General features: G+C 34.1%; 1 protein-coding gene across 2 annotated transcripts in view; it reads right to left on the bottom strand.

Moving 5' to 3' along the window:
* Window positions 1-23,806, bottom strand: part of SKAP1 (src kinase associated phosphoprotein 1) — a 282,843-nt gene that overhangs the window by 182,980 nt on the left and 76,057 nt on the right. For both annotated transcript variants that reach the window (XM_082441766.1, XM_082441767.1), the window contains exon 4: window positions 12,088-12,204. In XM_082441766.1, the coding sequence (XP_082297892.1) occupies window positions 12,088-12,204 (117 nt within the window). The remainder of the gene's footprint in view (window positions 1-12,087; window positions 12,205-23,806) is intronic.

Below are 23,806 nucleotides of genomic sequence, written 5' to 3'. Positions count from 1 at the left end.
TTTGTTATTCTTGAAGAAACAAACATGCAAAAGATTTCACATGACGAGCTCCTTGAATTGCCCTAGTGTTCCTTAGGAAATTTTTCTTTACAGCTGAAGGCACTTGCACATACAGAGTGAAAAAGCAAGGAAGAAATAAGTAATCTGTCTTACTTTCAGCTTTAATGATATGATAAGGAAAATAATAATTATTTATAATAAGACACTTAACAAGAACTCAGATGTGGCTTTCTAGGAAAATCTCTTCTATCCTATACTTTGACAATGACCATGACACTCCAGCAAACCCTGTGACACCTCCCTATAGCTACAAAGTCAAATATTTGCAAACAGTTTCTATATTATAATGTTATTAACTGTAACCATCCAAGAAATTGGTCATTTTAAGCTCCCTAATTTTAATGCTAAAAGAAAGAATAAAAATCTTTAACTGATTAATAAATCTGAGTTCATAAGCAATTTTTCTAAAATGAATCTTTTTCCAATAGCCAAGTAAAGACTTACCTCAAAATAAGAAAGGTACACTTGAGCTCTGTGAAAGTATATATGCTTAATTTTAAATCAATAGTCAAAGAATGTGTATCCAAGATCAGTCGCAATTTTTTGATGACCAAACCAATTGAAATACACACGTATAACTAAGGGCCATTTTCTGCATCTCTACTCACGTAAGAATGTTCCAAAGTTTTTAAGAAAGTCCACAATTTAGTCTATCTCATGAGAAGTACAGCCTTAACATGAAAAAAATCAGATCCAGCAGTTGCCTGAGAAACCTGACACAGATCAGGCAATAGGGGTGAATAAGATCACCTAATCTGATTACAGATAAATCTCAAAAATTTTATGTCAAATTACTGTTTTTTTAAAAAGTGGAAAAGATAGACTCTTCCTATGAAGATCCATAAATGCTTTGTTATTAAGAGATTTCGTCTTTAGGTTTGTTAAATTTTGTCTTCAGGTGTTCAGAGGAATACCAATACTAAAAATTAATAAATAGCTGAGAATAAAATTTTATTCATACATCTTAAGGGAGAAGCACATAAAGTGAACTAATTTCCCTATTTGAAAAAAATAACCAATATCATCTCTTCAAGTGGGGGAGAAAAAAGACAATCAGTCAAAACTACCAGTTTCCTATTTAATATTTAAATCATTATGCTATTCTCACTTATTTCACCTGTGACCAACCCCTTTTCATTTTGTTCTGCTATGTCTGTGCCATTCTTCTCTTGTACTTCCTCAATTAGCATAATATTAAATATTCTCTTTTAGAAAAAAATTTAATATTAACAAAGCATGGTCTCAAATTTATTTCTAGAGTTCTCAGAATTGCTAAATAGGACCCCATTTTTTTCATTAGACTGTGACTTGAGCATAAAGGCAGTCTACCTTAACCATTACTCAAGTTTTTCGAGTAGCTTTAAAAAAAACTACTGAGGGACAGTGTCTAATTTTAATCTTCTCACCTCCTGGATTGCCATGTAAGGTATATTAACAGCAACTCTTCACTGGTTGTTGTCTATAGACCAACTATTCCAAGGCAGAACAGAAGTGTTACTTTTAGTGACCTCCTAGAAAAACAAACATAATTTTGTGCTACATGTAGAAATTTTTTCCATAGGCAATACGCATGAACTCATTTGCATGCCAGTTCAGTCTTCCCTTCATCTGTTTGCTATTTACTAGACATTTATATATATCTGAAATTCATAGAAGGAATGTTACAATAATAAATTACAAAGCTGGTAAAATTAACTTATTATAGGAGATATAGGATATCTGTTAGAAATGCTAACAATATCCATTTTTAATGGCAAAGAAAAAATACCTGCAAATTTGGTTTAAAATTCATATTCAAGCCTCCCTCATTTACCTATTTAGGAATATAAACCCCTCAAGACTATGGTTTTATTTGTCCTCCTCCTGACTTGTGTAATAAGAATATACTGAAATGATAGTTGTAAGAAAGTAATATCTTTTAGGTTTTAGGGCTTTAATAAAAGAACAGGATCTTCTCAGATCTGAGTGTGCGTATGTTCTTGGATATATATATATATATATATATATATATATATATATATATGTATATATAATTTTTATATGTAATAGTATATAATTTTTAAATTCTTGGATTCATTCCATATGCTCCCACGTTGAGAACTTACGTATCTTAGCCTTGGAAGTCAACTGCAACAAAACAATCCAGAAAAGCTCAAAAGTTGTACTTTCTTTTACCACAAGAGGGGGCTAGAGAATTCTAATCTCTTCTAAGGTCTATAAAACCCTTTTAACTGCTACTTTATAGACATTCAATTACAACAGGCCATAATACATTAAGGCATTAAAATACACATATATCCCAACATATGCCAAAGCAAGCACTACACTGGCGTGCCCACCAGATGATCACCAACACCAACATCAAATAAACACTTAGGCATCTTCAAGTGGTTTATATGAGATTTTACACTTTAGTGCTTCCCTCCCCAAAAGGCAGCTTTCTTGGTTAGGTGATGCCCTTGGAATGGAAAATATCAAGGAATGTGATAAAATACCCCAAAATTGGAGAGTATTACAGGGGCAAAGTGAAGTAAGGATTAAGGGAACTGAAATTTATGTAGTTTGGAAAAGTGAAGACTCTGGGGATGAAAGTTCACAGTCTTTAAATACCTTCTAAAGGTAACAATATAAATGAATTAGGGGAATTATTCATTCTCGGAAGATGGTACAGAAAACAGCAACGGCCTGAAACTAAGGAAGGAAAAGTTTAGGTTAGACATGAAGAATAAATTAGTAATAATAGTTGGGTGGGAAATATGTCCTGCAAAGGAAGAATACAGAGCATAATGGCTATATTTGATAATTAATTAAATGAGATATTAGTAAGAATGATGTGAATTCATTAGAAGGTCTAGATTAGATAACTCAAATGATTTTTTTCCCTAAGCTGTGAAAATCTCTAGGCCCAACTATGTTCTTGGGCGTTCATAAATGTCTTACAATGATGATAATGGTCATTTGTAGAAAGGAGCGCTCATGATCCCAGTTAACCCTGTGCTTTTTTGATTAAAACAAAATCTGGAGTATTATTATGAAATAACATAATTACGAAATTAACTATGACAATGATGTTCATTTCTCAGAGCATTCCATTAAAATATACCATACCACATAAGCTATATCCTAACAGCTCCTAGAAATGGGTCTGCAAATAATTGGCTAAAGGCTTCTGTAAGTGAAAACTTTCCATGAAGGAACAACTCCCCTATAAATCCCAATTTTACAAGCCAGAGAAACCACTTTGTATAATCTTTCTTTCCCACTAGGCTAATGTATCTGGGTTAAAGCTACTTAGGGCCGAACATAAAAAAGACTGTCACTCAAAGTCAGAAGGGCAGTGTAGACCGTAAGTGTAATTATAGCGTGCGAATTCAACAATCTTCCCCTAGTAGACAATAATATTCTAGATTAACAGGTTTCAGCATTGTTTTAAGCAGCATTACTAACGTTTACTTTTTGCTTGAAAAGTCAGAGTTCTATGATAAAGCAAAAGAATTTATGGCTAGTAGAAAAACAAGGATCACCAAAGCATGAAGAAATGACTAAAAATATATATATTTACACATATATATAAAGCATAATATATATTAAGTATAAATTTATACTTATATAAATTAAGTATATGTATCTATATACTTGGCCTGAAGGTTTTATGCTTAAACAAAATTCTTTCACATTTAAGTGAATATTAAACTTTGAGATAAAAATGGTCAGTGGCTTTGGGGCTTGAAGAAGGATAGTCTGCCTTTGACTCATTTATATATCAATCAGATAAATATACTACACTAGCAACCAAAACACTGTATATCATTTAACCACCACTGTAATGACCACACTAACAACTTCAGTAATCATATTCTAGGACTTTCATATTACCATTACACTCATTGACTAGTTTAGAATTTGGAGAGAAACAAGAATACTTGAGGCAATATGAAAAAGCTTAATCTCATCAGCCAAATCACTCACTTAAAAATCAACTATTTGCATTTAAAGACGGCCACTGTTACTTCACTACTAATTATAGTGGAAGCTCAAAAAATGTTTGACCTTTCAAAGAATGGACTTTTGCTCATACTCCCAGTCTGGAAAAGATTTCTAAAAACACTTTGGCTACAGCACAGGCCAAATCTTATCTTGACTTTCTTCCAAACTACTGCAAGTCCAACCAGTTGGTTTTTTTTCTGAAAACTCTGTCCCTGAAAATCAGCCCTTGATTATGTACCATTTACTTTATAGTGGGGGTGTCTAGTCTTCTCTCTTCAGCTAGATTATTTGCTCACTAAGGAAAGGAATCACATCTTATTTCTTTTTGTATCCTCCACACAGCCTCTAAACTCATGACTGAATAAAGGTATTCAATATAGGTATTCAATAACTAACTCTTCATTGGCAGTATATTAAAATCTATAACATGGACAAAAAGGCCAAAAAAGATAACAAATTAGTTCTGTGTCAGGTCAATTCAGAAACTAATTGTATGCTATTCACAGTTATAATTGTTAGCATTTATGGGGCCCTTTGAAATTCTTTATAAAATATAGTGCTTCCAAATCATCCTGGGAAGAAGATAAGAACATACACAGGCCAGAGAGACACACATGTCTGAAGGACTTAACTGAAACTTGTGAGAAATAGCTTAAGGTCCATGGTCAGGCAAAGCTATTTGGGTCTGCACTGAAAAGCATGCTGAGATCGTGCAGGTGAGGGAAGGTACATAGTATGCGTCAGGGGAGACCACAGCCAGGTCTTGGTTTCTGCACTGGTTCTGTCTTGCTGACCATAAGACCAGGCACTCAGCCTTTTTAAAAATGTAGTTTCCTCTTTGGTAAAACAGAGATTAGATCAGGTGATTACCAAGTCTCTTCCACCTCTAAAATGCCACGGTTTTAATGTTAAAACGTGGGTTAAATTTGCAAGGAGTTTTTCCTAGTGAAAGAAGCATTATATAAGATATCCAACCATCAACACATGTGAGAGTGCTTTACTGAGCACTGGACAGAAGATTAGAGTTTAAACACGCACCAACAGCCCAACATGCTGGGCTGAAGAATGAAAAATGGGAAGTTCATAGACAGATAATTGTTATTGTTTTCTTATTCTTCACAAAACATGTATAATCCTTGGTAATCATTTGTTTAAGTTATATACATTACTGTCAACTTTGAAACCCAGTTTGTCATCTTCATCTGTGATTTATACCAGACTATATAAACGACATGATGTCTTAGATCTAATAAGACATTTATCTTCATGAAGGAGGCCACTGCAATCCTGAGTGACAGCTTACTTACCCTTATCACAGTTAACTCACCATTGAGTCCTTAATTTCTCCCAATCATTTGAAATCTGATGGACTCACCTGAAGCCAACAGAAACTTGTTCAGAAATCTACCATGCTCACGAAAGTATGTGTTTTACAGTAGGAATTTGTTCGTTGACCCTCAAAACACAGACACGGAAACCAGTTTTGTGTTCCACAGTGTGTACTCTAAACACATGGATATAACTTCTGTTAGGGTTGACAGGAGTCATGTGCCTTTATTAAAGAAAAATATACCTGCACGCAACAAAGATGAAAGCAAGTGTCTGAAGGATAAAAAGAAAATGAGATAAATGCTTGTTTGAATGTATGTATGTTTATTTACATAATCATATATGGAGAGGGACTATCTGAGTCACTTTCATTATCTTCATATAATAGAATAAAAAGGAACTAACAACTCTAAATATGTTCATATAGTTTGTGTAATTTAAGAAAAATACACACGAAGAAAGTAATGGGCTTGACCCTGTCAGTGAGAAGGAAGCAAATGGCTTGATGTTTTTAGGCCATTAACTCTTTCAACCTACCAGGGTACCAATGACTGAGCCTGCAATAGGTTTCTAACATTCCAAGTAAAGCAGCCATAAAACACACGCATTTTCCTCCAAAGCTGTCAGCAGTATTCAGCCTAAGGTTTACCTGATCAGAGAGGTCACTTACTGCTAATCACTGCACCATTAATTCACATACCTCTGTAAACACTGTAAGAAGTACAGTTTATTTATTCTGTGAAACAATATAATTTATACAGTAAAATCAGGCCTTATACACAACTCATAGCAATGGGGTCTCAAACTGGCTTGTGAACAAACATTTTTTATCCTCATTGAATATAAAGTCTATCAGGGGTGCTATGAGTAGACTTAGATGGCAAAACTAGCTTAATTAGCAGAATTTCTAGGGATAGGATTTCAGCTCAATAAGAGGAAACCTTTTAAATTAATTAGACCTCTTTATAAGTATCTAAAACATGGCCTTGAGAATGTAAAACAAAACAGGGAAAAATGGATAAATCTACAACTATAATTGGAGATTTTAACACAAGCCTTCCAGCAGATAAAAGGAAAGCTAGGATACAAAAGATCTGAAGAACATTATTTACAAGTATAGAAATAGTTAAGAGTGTATTCAATGAATACTTCAGGATGCACATAGCACAAAAGCATAAACTATTACTAGGTGACAAAAGAAGTCTCAATAAAGTCTAAAGAATATAAATAGTATATATTATGTTTTTAGGCTCTTATGTAATAAAATTAGAAAAATAAAAATTAAAAAATAAAAAAAGCAGATTTAAAAATCCCTAGAAACTAAAACAAAACAAATCAAAACAAAAACCAGGAAAAAACACACAAAAACGCTTCTAAATAACACATAGGTTAAAAAGGATATCATAAAAGAAATTACAAAATACTTAGAATGGAATTATGAATTATAATGAAATTAGTACATATCAAATTTTGCATGATGCAGTTAAAGCAGTTTTTAGAGGATAAATACCTTTGAACACATTTATTTTAAAATAAACATTATATTCGGCGAAATAAAAGCAACAAGAGAATGATACATAAAGCCCATAAGAGTGGGTGTTTCAGAAGTCAAACAACCAGCTAATAAGAGGTCTTCAAAAAGCAGCAGCTTTGGAATCTACTGGAATCCTACCCCCACCCACTACCTCCCATAGATTAGGCATGTCATCCTTGGCCAATTCATTTAATTTCTTTATCTGTAAAATGGGGATAACAGTTCCTTCCTCTCTGAGCTGGTTTGAGAATTAAATGAGATAATCCACGAAAAGCACTTAGTACAGCATAGTAAGTGCTCAATAAATTGTTCCTGTTACTAGATGACCATCATCTTTTCCAGCTCTCAGATTCTAAGATTCTAATTTTGGTACAAAGAAACTTAAGACAAGCATGAATTCCAGCCACAAAAATCTAATCAATAAATTAAACTTTCATTTTAATTTCACAATAATAAAAGTTTTGTTTAAAATATATTCTTCTTTCCCTTAGAGAAGATATTAAAATAATTTCTTATTCCTGTTTTTATTATTATAGAAATAAAACACACAATGATCAACAAAAGCTAGTCTGTTATTCATAATATTAAATCCAAAACTGACTTCTATTTCAGAACCAAGTTGAAAGCAGAGAAATGTTTTTATAAAGTGCTAAAAATAAAGCCATAGGGCTTCCCTGGTGGCGCAGCGGTTGAGAATCTGCCTGCTAATGCAGGGGACACGGGTTCGAGCCCTGGTCTGGGAAGATCCCACATGCCGCGAAGTAACTAGGCCCGTGAGCCACAACTACTGAGCCTGCGCGTCTGGAGCCTGTGCTCCGCAACGAGAGGCCGCGATAGTGAGAGGCCCGCGCACCGCGATGAAGAGTGGCCCCCGCTTGCCACAACTAGAGAAAGCCCTTGCACAGAAACGAAGACCCAACACAGCCAATACATAAATAAATTTAAAAATAATAATAATAAAGCCATAAAAAACCGATTCTCTTTGTTTTCAAAATATTCTATGTTTTTTAATGTATCTTTCAGAAAAGGCCTGGAGTTGAAAATGGCCACTACTGGTATATTAACAGGTCTAAAATTTCTTTTAAATCAAGTAGCATTTAATAAATTGGTCAATAAAGGCTCTTCACTTATTACAGGTCTTTACTTTTCCAATTCTATTTTTCATTTTGCTGGAGAATAAGAACGTTTTCCGATGTAAAAATAAATTATAAAAACATTCTCTCTCACTTCTTCCCAGACATATCTGCCCAATACCATTCATTACCTTTTCTTTAATTAGAATGTAATAATACATGATACATGTATACATGATACATAATACAATATTATAGATTTTAGGTTTCTTCCCTTATAAAATAATTTTATTTTTTCCTTTTCTTTGAGAAGGAGTTACTATACCCTTATAGAACAATCATTTTCCCTAACCCATCTTTAAAAAATGTATGTGCATGGGGGTTCTTCATAATACTAATGAAATAAATTTAGAGACACATTAAAATATATTGTACATTTTGGACGACGAAAGCAATCAGATCTTGAGCTTCATAATTGGCTGGCTTTTGTATAGTTATTGTATTGAATGTTTCATACTAAATTTTTTTCCTTCAATATGGTAGAAACAATGCCTTCCTAAGTCTATAAATCTAAATATTATTACTTGGTAGCAAGTTTTCACTCCTGATGATGGGGTTATGCTCTTATTTGTAGGTGTCTCTCCATAGGCTATAGCCTGACATTCTCAGACTGACAGCACTTACTAAGGAAGCAGAGAAGGAATTGTGATTAGGTAGCAACATGCTCTCATTTTTATGCATGGTTTAGCCTGTAACCTTGGTTTTTATTTTATGCAGTGCACCTGGCCAGGTTTCTATATTCTTCTAGAGCTCTTTGTAGTTTTCACAAAAGCATGACCCAAACACGACATGCACCATGGTTACTGCTTCTCATCACTGGAGTTGTGGGCAAATGGGTCAGACTGTGTGTCCTTGCATTGTTGTTCGTTTAGGACACTGCTCTGGCTAGAGGTGGAAAGCAACAAAGCTGAAATATTTTAACAGTGACCTTTCATTTTTCTAATAAAAATAAAAATTCCAAAAGTCTAAAATAATGTCACCACAAAGAAAATTTTAGAAAAATCTTTTTTTCCTAAAGGATCACCCTAGCTGTCTCATCAGCAAGCGAAGACACTGACTTTATATTTGTCCATTTGTCAACTTGTTAATAGTGTGTTTTCCCAATGAGACGGACAGCTTCATGAGGGCAGGGACTGTGTTTGCCTTTTCACTGCCTATTTCACTTAACAGCTTAGCACAGTGCCTTGCTATTACCTTATAATCTCTAAATAAGTATTTGTTAAAATAATGAATAAATAGCATATCAAGTATTACTGTTCTCTATAATGGTGCAATCTAGTTAAATAGGATATAAAGTTTACTTAAAATTTTAACATCTTTATAAGCTTCTCTTTAATTTCACAGGAAATGTACATATCTTTATTTTTCAGGGGAAGGAAACAAACATCTATTGTGCCTATTATGCATCAGGCACTCAGGCACTGTGCTAGATTCAATGCTTTGCAGCAACTCATATTTAAACATTATCTCATCATCCTACAGTCAAATTTTTAACACATAAACAAGTCTATTCCTACCTCTACCATTGAGGTAGAGGTGTCACTTTGGGAATTCTGTTAACTTGTATGCACAGAACTGAAAATAAAAATCTATTAGGTAAAATTTTACTATTATTAAAACACCTGGGGAACTATTATGGAACAAAGTTTCCACTATGGAATTTTCCAGGTAATAGGTTTACCTCTTTCAACACTAATTACTTTCTTTAATTTCAACTATTTTTAATGAAAATATTTTAAACATACTATGTGTATCTATACAGTCTTAACCAAAACATCTGGAATATGAATCCATCTTTTTTGATAACTCAGATAAGGATAGTGGTAAGGATAGCAGAGTGGTTATGCGCAGAGGTTCTAGAACAAGACTGTGTAGACATAAATCCTGGTAATACTACTTACTAGCTATTCGATCTTAGGTAAATTAACTTCCCTAGGTCTGTTTCCTTATCTGTAAATTGAGGATAATTCTAATATCTACCTCTTAGGGCTGTTCTGAGGATTAAATGATGATAAATGCAAAGTACTTAGAACACAAATGCAAGGCATATAGTAAGTGCTCAATAAAGGCTAATTAAAAGTTTTACCTTATTAAGGTACTGAGCTCTTAGGGGAGAGTTCGGGCCATTTCTCTCTCCAGTACAATATGGCCGCAGGCTACTATGTTTTTTTAGTTCTTACATAAATTTTGTGGGAATTCCCTGGCGGTCCAGTGGTTAGAACTGCACACTTTCACTGTCGAGGGCGCAGGTTCGATCCCTGGTCGGGGAACTAAGATCCCACAAGCCATGCGGTACGGCCAAAAAAAAAAATTTTTTTTATTTATAGATTTTGTTTTCTATAACAAATTTTAATTGTTTTCGTGTTTCTTTCCTCAATGTTATTTGTTAATTGATGCCTTTACAGTACTTTTTCTTCTAATTGGATGCTTCACTCTACTGTGTGGGCTGAGAAATCAAAACATTGTAATGGTTAGACATTGGTAAGAAGAGGAATCCCCAGTGAGGGCCTCAGGGGCTTTCCCAGGAGTAAGGTACATAAATGTTAACCTGGGACTCAGGAACATCTATTTTCACTTAGAGGTCTTTCTGGCTTACTTATTGTATTCTCAGCTGTGTTTGGGAAAGTTGGAAATACCAAATAAGTGACCTAGGCATTAATGAGGTACTATTGTTCTAATTCTGTCAAGCATTAGATTGATCAAAAACAAATGAAAGGTTGATTTTTTTAAAATGTTTTGCACTGTTAATTTTCTATAATTATTAATCAGCTACCAATGTAATTATTAAGCTTTCAATCCAAACAATGTTTTTACCTGAACCAATATACAGATCTCACATTAAGGCCCAATTTCTAAAACTTGGGTATTACTAATTGTGCTAATACACAAAGCTCAAGCAAAATACACTGTGTCTGTGTGACTGAATCCATAGTTCTCATTTGGTGGTTATCAACTCAATGAAAAGGAGAAAATATGAATCACTGAAAGGGCCAAATGAAATAAGAATTAGTGATAAATTAAAAAGAGAAGGGAAGGTAGGGATTACGAACACTTGGAAAATGCCAAAGTCGGAGGGAAATTTGGAAGAAAAATAAATAGAAAGATCACAGACTAATAAAGAAAAATAAGGAATAATTTACCAACTTTACTCCCAATCCCTAAGTGAATAATAAGCTTTCAATTTAATATTCAGTTTAGTAGCATTTCTACCTCCCCCCCACCCATACTGCAAAGGCACAAGAGAGACTTTGATAAGATAACCATGTGTATCAGTGATGATCAACCCTTCTGGTCAAGCGGCCAAATGCCAGAAGAGGCACTGTAAACCCCCCACCCCTGGAATAGCTGAGCCTGAGCCAGAAACTGGCAGCCACGACGCCAAAACTTTTATATTCATGTATCTTAAAAATTCATATATATTTTGCATTCCACTCTGTTACATACCAATGTGTTTATAAGGGTTGAATTATTTAACTCTTCCCATTCCCAAATCTTCAAATAAAATTGATGCTCCAGGAAGATTTGCATTATGGTTCTTGTGGCTTTCCCTTCCCCTGAGGAACACCAATATGGTCAGAGGTATGTGAAAGCATGGGTAAAAATAATATCTTATTATAATATGATAAGCTCAAGGGTCTCAAATAATCCACAATAAATCAATAATCTAATAATCATTAAATGAAAGCTCTAGTTCTCATGAAACTCAGTGAGGCTAAAAAATCTGAAAGAATGGTAAACTGGGCTCTGCAATCTTAAAATGCCCTCTTAGCTTTTCAGCTACAGTTCTTATAGAAAGATCAATAATGATGTCTTCCTGCTCCAATATGGAATTAGTGTTTCCCTAAGTACATTAACTTCAGAACTATTGAATTACCTAGGAGGATCAGCATCATAATGAAACAAATAATTGTTCTTTGTGAACTAGTGTTTACCAATACAGAGAACCTTCTGAAGGCTGCTGGACTGAAAATGACCAAAGGCAAAAACCCCAGGACAAAAAGTATAAAAGTATGGTCATCCTAAAGCCAGAAAGATGACACTCACCCTCATCCTGATAATCTGACAAAAAAGGTGCATCTGATGTGAGAGAAGGGCCATGAGTTCCACTGTGATTATCATCGGAGCTATCCTGTCCAAGGTAATTTTCAGCTTGGTCTCCCCCTGAGGGACAAAAAAAGAAAAAAGGTCATACTTTTGACATCTTTATAAAAGTCTTTGTAGATTCCTTCTGGTATTCACCAAAAAATATATATATTTTACTTGATGGACGTGGCCACGATCCATTAACACAAGAGAAACATAAATAAATTCAAGAACCAACCTACCTGGATGGGAAATTTTCCATTCGACTAACTAACTAGAACTTGGAAACTGTTAGCTTAAAATGAGGAGAACTTTTGCCACAGAAAGAAACTTCTCCATCACACTTAAAATGAAAACATAGCTATATAAATATCCCATTAATTACAACCTTTACCCTGAATGCCTCTATTTCCAAACGAAATAGAATAAATTACATAAAGGGTTAAACTTCTATACATAATATAATGTAGCAAGGTCAATATTCTTTCCTTCTCTGAAAAATAAGAGAAGTAAAATTAGAGAGAAGCTGGGCTATTCCAATTTAAATCGCTACTTGTTTTGCAATCTTAAGGAAGTTCTCTTTATAATTCTAGTTTACAGCCTATGCAACCAGCCTCTTAGGAATTCTAAAAGCCCTATGAAGGTAATATTTGTTCTGTAAAATGGCTTCGATGAAAGGCAATATATATACAATACTGAGTTATGCAATTAAAACAATGCTAATCTCTTTTGGGTGTTTTCAACATACACTGGATTATATTTTGTAGAAGTGGCCCATGCTATTATGATACTTTAAAAGGTTTAGCAGGAAGATGTTAGCTCATTCAGAAACCAGAAGAAAAGGCTCTGCACTGCAAATGGCTTTCCTTAAAATCCCCCAAACAGAGGTACAGTCTGCTGATAAAAGGGCACCAACAGCTGCTCAGTTCATTTCACAAACTTGAAAAGAGGATTTTCAACTGAATTTAATATTATCTCAAATACTAATTTCCAAAGGAAATTGCCAGTGCTAATCTCAGTAAACACTGTAGAGTTTTGGCCCTGGATTTCAACTAGGGAGCCGTGAAACCAAACAACCTACATTGACTCTGTATTGCCTCACTTTAAAGGTTTATTTCCTACAATTAAACTAGAAGGATAGGGAGTATATAAAATGATTAAAAGCGAATCACTGTAGCCTTCTCTTTCCATAAATTAGATGATCATATCTAGACTCTTCTACATACGCTCAATGGTAGGTAGATGTCCATAACTGAGTTGAACACCTGCAGATATAGGACTTTAAAAATAAACCGTGGAGTTTATTGTGGAGAATAAAAGTAAAATTAAAAAAACGAACAACCTCACACAACAGTCACTGGTTGGAGCCAAAAGAAATGCTCTCCTTTACTAGGTTACTTGATCAAGACACAAAGCTTATAGTTCTGCTAAAGTACCACTGTGAAATTTCAATTATAAGCAGAAAAATTCTCAAATACTGAACGGAGGGTTAACATACTCAAATTTCTTTTTTAAACATCTTTATTTGAGTATAATTGCTTCACAATGGTGTGTTAGTTTCTGCTTTATAACAAAGTGAATCAGCTATACATATACATATATCCCCATATCTCCTCCCTCTTGCTTCTCCCTCCCCTGCTCCCTATCCCACTTAACATCACTGCAAATCTACTGAAATTATATTATCAAGACAATCTAAATGGACTGCCTGGCAGGTAACCCGAAAGTGAGCTGTGAGGTTAAAGGAATTTAAAATTTCTGAGCCAAACCAAAATCCATTAAAAAAAAGTAGTAGTTTGGGTTGCCAAGCAAAATTAAACATTTGTAGGATATACTGAGCATTATTTATCAGCTATCACTTTAGACTCAAAGTTTTCTGCATGCTTCAAAAATTTGACAAATTTACTCTTACATATTTTAGCAGTCCAGGCTTTTTTTTTTTTTTTTAAAGCAAATAAGGAGGGGCTTTATTTTGTTTTGTTTTTTTTTTAATGAACTTTTAAATTTTGAAATAGCTTTAGATTTATAGTAAGTATTGCAAAGACAGTACAAAGAGTTCCTATATACTGTTCAACCAGTTTCCCCAATGTTAACTTCTTACATAACTAGTGTATACTTGTCAAAACCAAGAAATTAGCATTGGTACATTGCTATTAACTAAACTACAGACTTTACTTGGATTTCACCAGTTTTTCTACTAATGTCCTTTTTCTGTCCCAGGATCCAATCCAGTTACATTTAGGGCTTCCATTTTTAAAGTCTTATCCAAAATACCTGCCATCTGATTTACTAACATCAGATGGAAAAGTCACTTCCATGTGATTCCTATGGTATCTAAACATATTACCCAAGGTGGGCTTTTAACAGCTACCTCTGTGCTAAATCCAAGACCATGACTCCGTAAAGTATACAACAAAGGTATCCAACTCAATGCAGCAAAAACAGAGCCTAGGTCAGTACTAAAAATGGTTGCAATGGGGGAAACAGTTAAAAATAAGTTTTACATCCAAGTGTAATTAGTTCCCGATGATGGAAATATTGCTATAAGTGTTTTCAGTGTCTTATCAAGTGGCCCAACTCCCTTGGGCACACACAGAAAAAAAGCCTGTGACACTGTATAAATAGACACTCCCGTGTAATTAAAATGATTACAGCTACTCAAGATGCATGGGTGAAAAATTTTATGGAAGAACCAGCAATTACTGTCGTCATTTTGGATTTGTTGAAGTTTAGAACATCATTTTTCCTTAAAACATAATCGCAAGTGATCTCTGCTTTCATCTACAGCTCTTATAATCGCAGTTCCAAGTGGCCACAACCATAGTCCAGTGGGATCAGACATAAATGATCACAAAATACAGTGACAGACATTTCCACTCAGCAGCTCTACAATTAGGGCTTAGAACTCCATCTGCTCTGAGTGGTTTTCTCACAAGCAAGACCCCTTGCCACTAGAGACACACTTTCCCATTGCAACTTGCTCAGAATCAATATATTTCTATCCAGATATATATCCTAACACACAATATCTCCATTAATCACATCCACTACCTCCAGTCCCTTCCTTTTGTATTTCTAAACAAGAACTGGGGGAACTATATCAAGGGTTCACCTGCTATTAGCTGGTCATTTGCTCCTCTATCCGAAGTGTCATAAGAATTGGGCGCTAGATACACCCCTTAGTATATTCAGTGGCAGATTCTCCATTGAATATCATGCTGAGGGGCCTATAAGGAGGATGATTTCTCTATTGTTCTTTCCTTAGAGTCAAACTCAATTTCATTCATGCTCCATAGAGTGATAAGTTGGGAATTTCTGAGGGTTGGAGCAGAAAGATAAAGCAGCTTTGTGTCAGGTGTAAGGTAATTATTTGCTAGGGTTTCTGTGCTATTTGTTTTTATTCCCTGTGTTTTCATTAACAGCTAATGAGTTTTCTCCCTTAATTCTGAAACAATAGCTTAGCCACTAGAAGTTGGCTTTTTCTGCCATGGATTCAACCAGCTGTTGCTGCTTCATAAACTTTATGGAGAAGTGAATTAAACTGCTAAAAACTTTCATTTCCAAATTCAATTCCAAACAAAACATGGGGGAAAATTGTAACTATTTTGACTCACAGCAAACCCATCTGATTCTGAACTTGCAGGTACTATTTAGGGACAAACACAGGCCATAATGATGATTTTACTTAGAAATGAGAAAAAAATGAAAAAAAAGACAGAAAGCAGTTTAAGCATAAAAAATAACATAAGAATAACAAATAGATAAAACATATAAATATATGTTTGCTTATTCAATATGTAAAGGATCAATGTGTTTTTTTATGTTAGTATGAAGTCATCTTTTACTTTTCTACGAATTAATTATAAGCTATATTGTAAACACTTTATTCACATCTGCAACCAACTGTTTATATGGCATGGGTGAAAATTTTCTAGGGTTTGCTATTACTTCACCAAGTTATCTTTGGATAATATAAGGGAATTTAAATTAATGTAAAATTGCCTGCTTTTTTTTGTTTTTGTTTTTATTGCTGCCATTAGAAGGGAACACATGACTTTTGACTCTATTTAATATTTAAGAACCCATGAGACACAAAGCTCCTTCTTTAAACTAATAAATCCTAAATAAAATGCTATAAATAAAGGTCCTTGATCCAAATCCAGTTAGTTTTCATGCTTGATAGCATTAACATTGCCAGATTTTCATGGACCAATTTCCTAGTAGTGCAGTTTCCAAAGCTGAACTAAGGTAAGATTAGTAAAACTGCAGCTTATTATTCCTTATTATAACCATTCACCTAAGTTATCGAATATAACACCAATCTAAGAAATATATTGAGTACATATGTGAAATGTTATTCACATGTAAACACAGTATGGAGCATATTTGTAACACCAAAGCTAAAGTTCTGTCAACACTTCCTTTATAAATTAGATACCATTTTGCACATACTCATGCATTAGAAAATGTATGGCGTTTCCCACAGAACATGTTAGAGGCTTCACTGATTTCTAAATATCCATTTGGATTTGCGTGGTTAGTTCTTGTGATTAATCCATGTATAGTGAAGGTCTCAAATTCTTCTCTGTTCTAGACAGTCTGACTTCTTGCCCATTTTTTTTTTGTCTCCTACACCTAGCCATAACTCAATGTATAAATATTCTTTTTCTTCCCAAGGCCCTGGCAGTGAGTATAATAGTACTGAATGTCATTAAGTCTACAGAACAAATGATGGGCCAGGTAAAGAAAGTTTCCATTTATCATTCTAAAAAGTTGCTCTAACTAGATCTTGAATGTACAAGAAATAAGTTGAGCTTATGACTCAGTTTTTTAGCTTAGGATACTGTTTACTAATTGTATAATCACGCAAAGAGTAACAGACTTCTTAAGAACCTTTAGGGATCTCATTTGCAGAGACAGCACAGTCTAAATGATAAGAAATGAAATCAAATTGATTGGATGCTTAGAGCACAATCACTACAACACCTGTGAATTCAACAACAAAAAGGGCAGCATAGTTTAATAATATTTCCAAAATGAACTACATCTGTCAGTGGTGAGTTGGACAGGAAAATGCCCAGGGGAGCCAATGGAAAAGTTCATTTTTTTCTTCCTCCTTAAAAAAAAAAAAAAAAAAAAAAAAAAAAGATCATTTATGATGCAGTTTTTCATTTTGACCAGTAGGGTGGGCTGCAGTGTCTAGCATCACCCTAGTTCCTCAAAAAAGGAAAAAAAAGGTAGCCACTGTGTGAACCCTCTGCTCCTTCCCCTCCCCTCCCCGGGAAAATGCTGAGATTTTTAACCCTTCTTAAGTTTCACATAAAGGCATAACTCCTGGACATTAACAAACTGGAAGGCTGACAGCAACAAATATAAGCCAGATAACTGTATATGTGACAACACACACTTCATAAAGCAAATTACAGCCTGTCAGCCATCATTCCGGCTTTACAGTAACACATTCCATTTACCACTGTTATTGTTCAACTGCTACTAAAATGGAACCTGCTGAGTTAGAATATTTTCAATAGTAATATGATTTTGACAGAATTCAAAACATGTAAACCTAGGTATTTGGTAGTATGTAGATAAATACACTGTAAAATGAATGCATTTATTATATGGCAACCAGGCAATCTTAACCTGGAATTATTAGTTCATCATTCTGTTTTCCCCTGTATTCTCAGTGTTTAAGTCTTACTATGAAGCTATTCAACTGAATTTTCAACATGTTTTGACTTAACAGGAGAAAGCAGCTATAGTAATAATAAAAATATAATAGCTTACTAAGCTCTTACTGGTTATAGGCTTTAGGTCAAGACCCTTTATGTACTATCTCATTTAATCCTCAAAATAATCCTGTGATATATTATTAATTATATATTATTAACCCAAAGTTTCTGATAAAGAAATTGAGACACAGAGATTAAACAACTTACCCAAAGTCATACAAGTGACCCATAAGTGGCAGTGCCAGGCTTTGACCCCACCTTGTCTGATTGCTAAGCTCTTGTTCTAATCCACTGAGCTGTACAGTCTCCAAATCTGCATGCTTTATAAATGACAATCATTACTCAAAGGCAAAGCATACTGAATGACAGCCAATGACTTGAATTTATGGCATGTGCTATTAATTAGTATTTTTTTATTTCAGTAAGGTAATGAACTATAATCAAAAGTATAAATTATTATAAGTAGTAGGAATACTGTAGTCACATTAGGCATGGAACTAATAGAGAAAGTCAAATGTGGTCAGTGATTTGGTGAAGAAGGAGCTGGTCCAATTCATAGGTTCAAATGTACTGTAGTAGCATTGTTGCAGTGATTTTTTAAAAACACCACTTTTTAGCATGAATCTCATGCTAACAAAATTTAACACAACACTTTGGGTTTAGTCAGATCAATATGTTGAATTTTTTTCCAGCACCTTCTGTGTGATTTTATTGGCTCCTGGGTATTTTGATGCTGCTTCATAGAAAGTGAGCCAACATGTTCTGCACCCAAATATAGCTTTGACCTGGCCTAGTTGTAGAATGCATTTCCTTTCTGGCACCATCATGCTTAAGTCTCACAGTAGGAAAATGCTTCAAAAATATGTAATTAGCCAGGAATGTAGCAATTTTATTACTATTGGTTTATCTTTCTCTTCCACTCTTTTCCTTTCTCCCAAATAACAAATTGTAGTAGACCTTAGCACCCACTTCCTGTTCTGATGCATACTAGGATCTATCATATCCCAATCAGTTTACATTACTTCTTCTTGAGAGAAACTATAAGGCCAGTTGGATTCCAATATCTTCTGCTAAAGAAGAATGGGACGACATGATCTACAGGCTACAGGTAGATATAAGAAAAGTTTTTACAAAAGACCAAGAAGTAAAAGTAAAACAACATATAATAAAGAGTGGATTATGGGTAAGATAGCAGGCCTGAAAATGTGAAACAGCTTTTAACATACTGAAGAAAAAGTGGGTTTTCTTTGTGAGTAATATAGACCTCCAATACTACTAAAGCTGGAATGGTAAAGGGTGACAAGATTTGGCCTCTCTGTGCCCCCCCCCCAGTAGGAATTCCTGTTCACGTATGAAAACAACACGTGTGTAATGACAACATCAACCAAAACCTCTCACCATCAACAGTTCTGTTCAATGTTGGTCCCTTTTGGAACAGAAGTTTCACATGGAAAAGTATCTCCTTATATTTAAAATTTATTTTTCCTTCTTTATTGGGGTACCACTAACAAGGAAACTGCACTAATCTTAAGGAAAGTAAGTGGTATCACTTTGTAAGTTTAGGAAAATACCTTTCAGAGATGAACTATGATCAAGAACTTTCTAAGCTGGCAAGTGTGTGTTAAGATTGGTTCTTCCACTCTTTGCCTCACAAGAGTTAGCAGTGATTGGAATCTTTATTTTACACATCATATAAATCCCCTTGTACATAACTTAACAGTTCCTTTACTGTTTTAGTAGGACAGAGCCCGGTAAACAATAACGATTAAACAAGTTTCCAAGAGAAGTATGTGTTGATGGGAAGCACAGTGAAATGCTTTATAATAGAATTGGGCTTAACCATCACCTTTTTTAGCCTCCAAATATCAAACAAATTCACTGGGTTTCAAGTCCAAGGGCTTATTCACAAAGAGTTTTAAGCAGAAACCCCCAAAATTTTGTATTCAAATTAACTAGACATTTCTCTCAATACTTTGTGTCCAAAACATGAAAATTCATTAGAGGTACAACTCTTGAGGTAAATTAATTCTTATGCCAAGATTCTATGTCAGGAACTGTACTCTTTACCTGATTTTCTGTATTGGTCCAGGAATAATTCTATCTAAAAGAAATAGTTTATAAGTTTTTTTCCTCAACAAAAGTTTCCAGCCTAATCAAATAAACTTAAAGCAGTCATTAATTTATCAATTACTTTATTTTCTTTGCCATCTACATAATGACAAGAGTCAGAAGTTCTATGAACTTTTAATTAGCATATATGGAAAAAAGAAAGACTAAGGGCAAAAAAGGTATTCTTTATCATTACCATGGGTATTATATGATGCTATTTTATTATTTATTTTAAAATTCACTTATAAGTGGTAAGTTAACTCAACACACCTATATACTACTGGTTCCCAAACACAAAACAACAGAGAATGCTGCTATTTTATATCATCATCAGGATCTTGCCTATAAATTCATATATAAAAATAAATAAGAAGGAAAAAGCATGAATGGGTATAAACTACCAAATTATGAATATACTGAAAAAAAGCTACCGGGTTAAATCAAGTTTTTTTGGTATGCTTCTTTTTCGTCCCGGTTTTATTGATATGTAATTAACGTATTTTATTAGTTTTAGATGTACAGCATAGTGATTTAATATACGTATATATTGAGAAAAATTTTTTGGATTTTCCATATCCTTTAATGAATTGAAAATATATTAACAGAAAAGACTCCCCCCTCCAAGACTGTAAGTTTAGTCAACATCCATCACCTCACATAGCTACAATTTTTTTCTTATGATGAGAACTTTTAAGATCTACTCTCTTAGCAACTTTCAAATACACAATACTATCTTGTTAACTACAGTAAGCTTTATTAAATAAAAAAGTTAAGTATGCCCAGAGCAAAAATTTCAAACATTGTAAGAAGGCATGTAATGAAAGCTCATCTTCCCTCCCTTCTCTTGGTTCTTCTCTCCAGGAGCAACCATTGTTATGTTTCTTGGGTATTCTATGAATTTTCTATCTAAATGTAAGAAGTGTCTGTGAGGGTAGTATGTCTTTTTTTTAAACAAATGGTAGCACCTGTCCTGTTCTGTATCCTGCTTTTCCTCCTAATTATTTATCTTGGAGGTTGCTTCATATCAGCACAAATAGATTTATCTCGCTTTTATTTTAACTAACTTTTAGCCAAAAAAAATAATTCATGCACATGGTGAAAATTCAAATAGTACCAAAAGATACAAATAATGAAGATTCTCTCTGTACTCACACTGATACACCCCTCAACAGGACTACCACTGTTAGATTCATGTATATCCTTCCAAAAATAGCCTATACACACAAAAAAAGCAAGCACATATACATGCATGTGTGCACGTACACGTACACGCACAGTACACTGTCCAAGTTGCCCTCTTCATTTAACAATATGCCTTGGAGAGATCTCCATGATACACATATATATTCCTTTAATCTCTATGCAGCACTCCATTAAATGCATGTAACATACTTTATTTAACTAGTCCCCTATTGCTGAACATTTAGGCTGTTTGGAGTCTTTGCTATTCCAAACAATGCTACAAATGAACATCCTTGTGTATAATATATTGTGTAGGGAATACAGAAGGCAGCAGCATCTGATTCAAATGATTTCTTCTTTTACCTGCATGAAAGTCAGTTCTTTTTCTTATGTCTCAAGATCTTATATCCTAGGATAGGACATTTACAAAGGACATAAAAATCTTAGAAAATTTTAATGTTAAAAAGAAAAAAAGTGAGTCCTTTTATTTAAAAAAAAATAACTCTCTTTGACAGTAGTTGCCAAACAGTGCATTAATTTAAAAATGCATCATTGCATTATTCCACTCTTAAAAAAACCCAACCAGTAGATGTATAGGAAGTAAAATATTTGAAAAGGTATCAAAGTCAGTAATTAACTTCAAAAACAATGTGTGTGTATATGTCCACCTTCTACAGATTAATTTGTATAAAATGTAGCAAATAAAGAAAGGGGGAAAAAGGTCCAAAGGAAGTCAAGTCACAAAAGCAGCTGTCAAGATTGTTGATGCTAAAAGTTTGGGCTAAAGCCAAAGGCAGGAGCATTCGTCCTGTGTACACTTCCCCCTGTTAAATCCCCAAAAGACATGGAAAACATTCTGGAAGATTTCTTTTTAAAAAGTAGTATAGGTTAGGATATTCTAGGTTCATAACCAACACTTGTGTTTATAAAATATTAGCATTCCAGGAATAGTGATAGAAAGATACTTAACAGTAAATTACAACTTTTGTAAATTCAGACTTTTTCTTACATTTGCAAACACGTCATAAATTTTGGCTATGTTTCTTTGTGTAAATCCTACTTATGACTGTGCTAAAACCTTTTGGCATGAAGGCAAAGAGTATTTTCATAAATAAAAGAGTAAAATCACTGTACACTCCATTAATTCAAAAACACTTCTCTTCAACTTCAAAGGGAAACCTTTCTATCCTTTTTTTAGTGCTAAGATGGTGTTTCTTTGCTGCTTTAATGGCTTGCTTCTTGTAGTTGTCATAACTACATGCTCCAAGTATGTGATAGTAAGAGACGAGAAGGTGACATCTATGCTTCGATTCAACATGTCTCAGACATTACAGAGCAATAAGCTCATAAATCTAACCTCCGAAGTGCCTACTAATAAAAAGTTTGCACACATCCTTTAAATGCAAAATCTCACAAATATATACATGGTGAGTTAAATGGCCCTACACCAGGATTAAGCTGGAATGGATGAATTTTATGGAAAGATATGTGAAATATATATTACCCAAGTTCCACACATGGATTTACTTGCATAGTCCTACTTTGAAACATAAACATAATACTTGCTACCACTTCAGTAAGTGCCTACCAAGTGGCAAGCACTCCTCATGAGTTCATCATCTCATTAAAATTCATTAGAACGCACAATAAGTGCAAAGTAGATATTATTAGCAAGATTTTGTAGATGAGAAGGTTATGTAACTTGTCATAGCTCACAAAGCTTGTTAGTAGAAGAGCTGGGATTTGAATTCAGGTCTGATTTCAAAGTTCATGCTCTTTCCTTCACAAAACATTAAACTTGAAAAAAAAAAACTTTTTTTTTTTTTTAATTGGGGTATAGTTGCTTTACAATGTTGTGTTAGTTTCTGTTGTCCAGCGAAGTGAATCAGCTATATGTATACATATATCCCCTTTTTTCGGATTTCCTTCCTATTTAGGTCACCACAGAGCATTAAGTAGAGTTCCCTATGCTATACAGCAGGTTCTCATTAGTTATCTATTTTGTACGTATTAGTGTATATATGTCAATTCCAATCTCCCGATTCATCCCACTCCCCCTTTCCCCCCTTGGTGTCCATACGTTTCTTGTCTACGTCTGTGTCTCTACTTCTGCCTTGCAAACAGGTATCATTTTTTTAGATTCCACATAATGTGTTGAAACAAAAACTTAAAAAAAAACCCCTCACTATTCTATGTATTTTGTGTCCAAGATACATAAAGTATCTTATGCATTAATGTACCAGGTTTCATAATAGAAACAAAAGAATGTTACATTTTAAAATTATCTCAACCTAGATTTTTCTTTTATCTTTGCATTATGGTGAATTTAAAAAATGTACAAAAGTAGGAAAAACAGTGCAATAAACCCCCATGTACACATTATCCAGCTTCAACAAGAGTTAATTTATGATCCATTTCATTTCATCTACACCCCCACCCCATTTATTTCTTCCTCTCCCATATTATTTTGAAAAATACGTCAGACATCTATTACTTTATCTTTAAATATCACAGCATACAGACATAAACATAATGCCATTGTCACACCTAAAATACTAGCAGTAGATTCTTAACATAAAATATCCAGTCAGTGTTCAAATTTCTAATTCTCTCATAGATATCATTTTGTATAGTTTGTTTGACTCAGGATGCAAATA

The sequence above is a fragment of the Balaenoptera physalus genome (genome assembly GCF_965194825.1).
Source record: "Balaenoptera physalus genome assembly, chromosome: 20".
NCBI lineage: Eukaryota > Metazoa > Chordata > Mammalia > Artiodactyla > Balaenopteridae > Balaenoptera > Balaenoptera physalus.
This window is presented reverse-complemented; position numbering and strand designations above follow the sequence as displayed.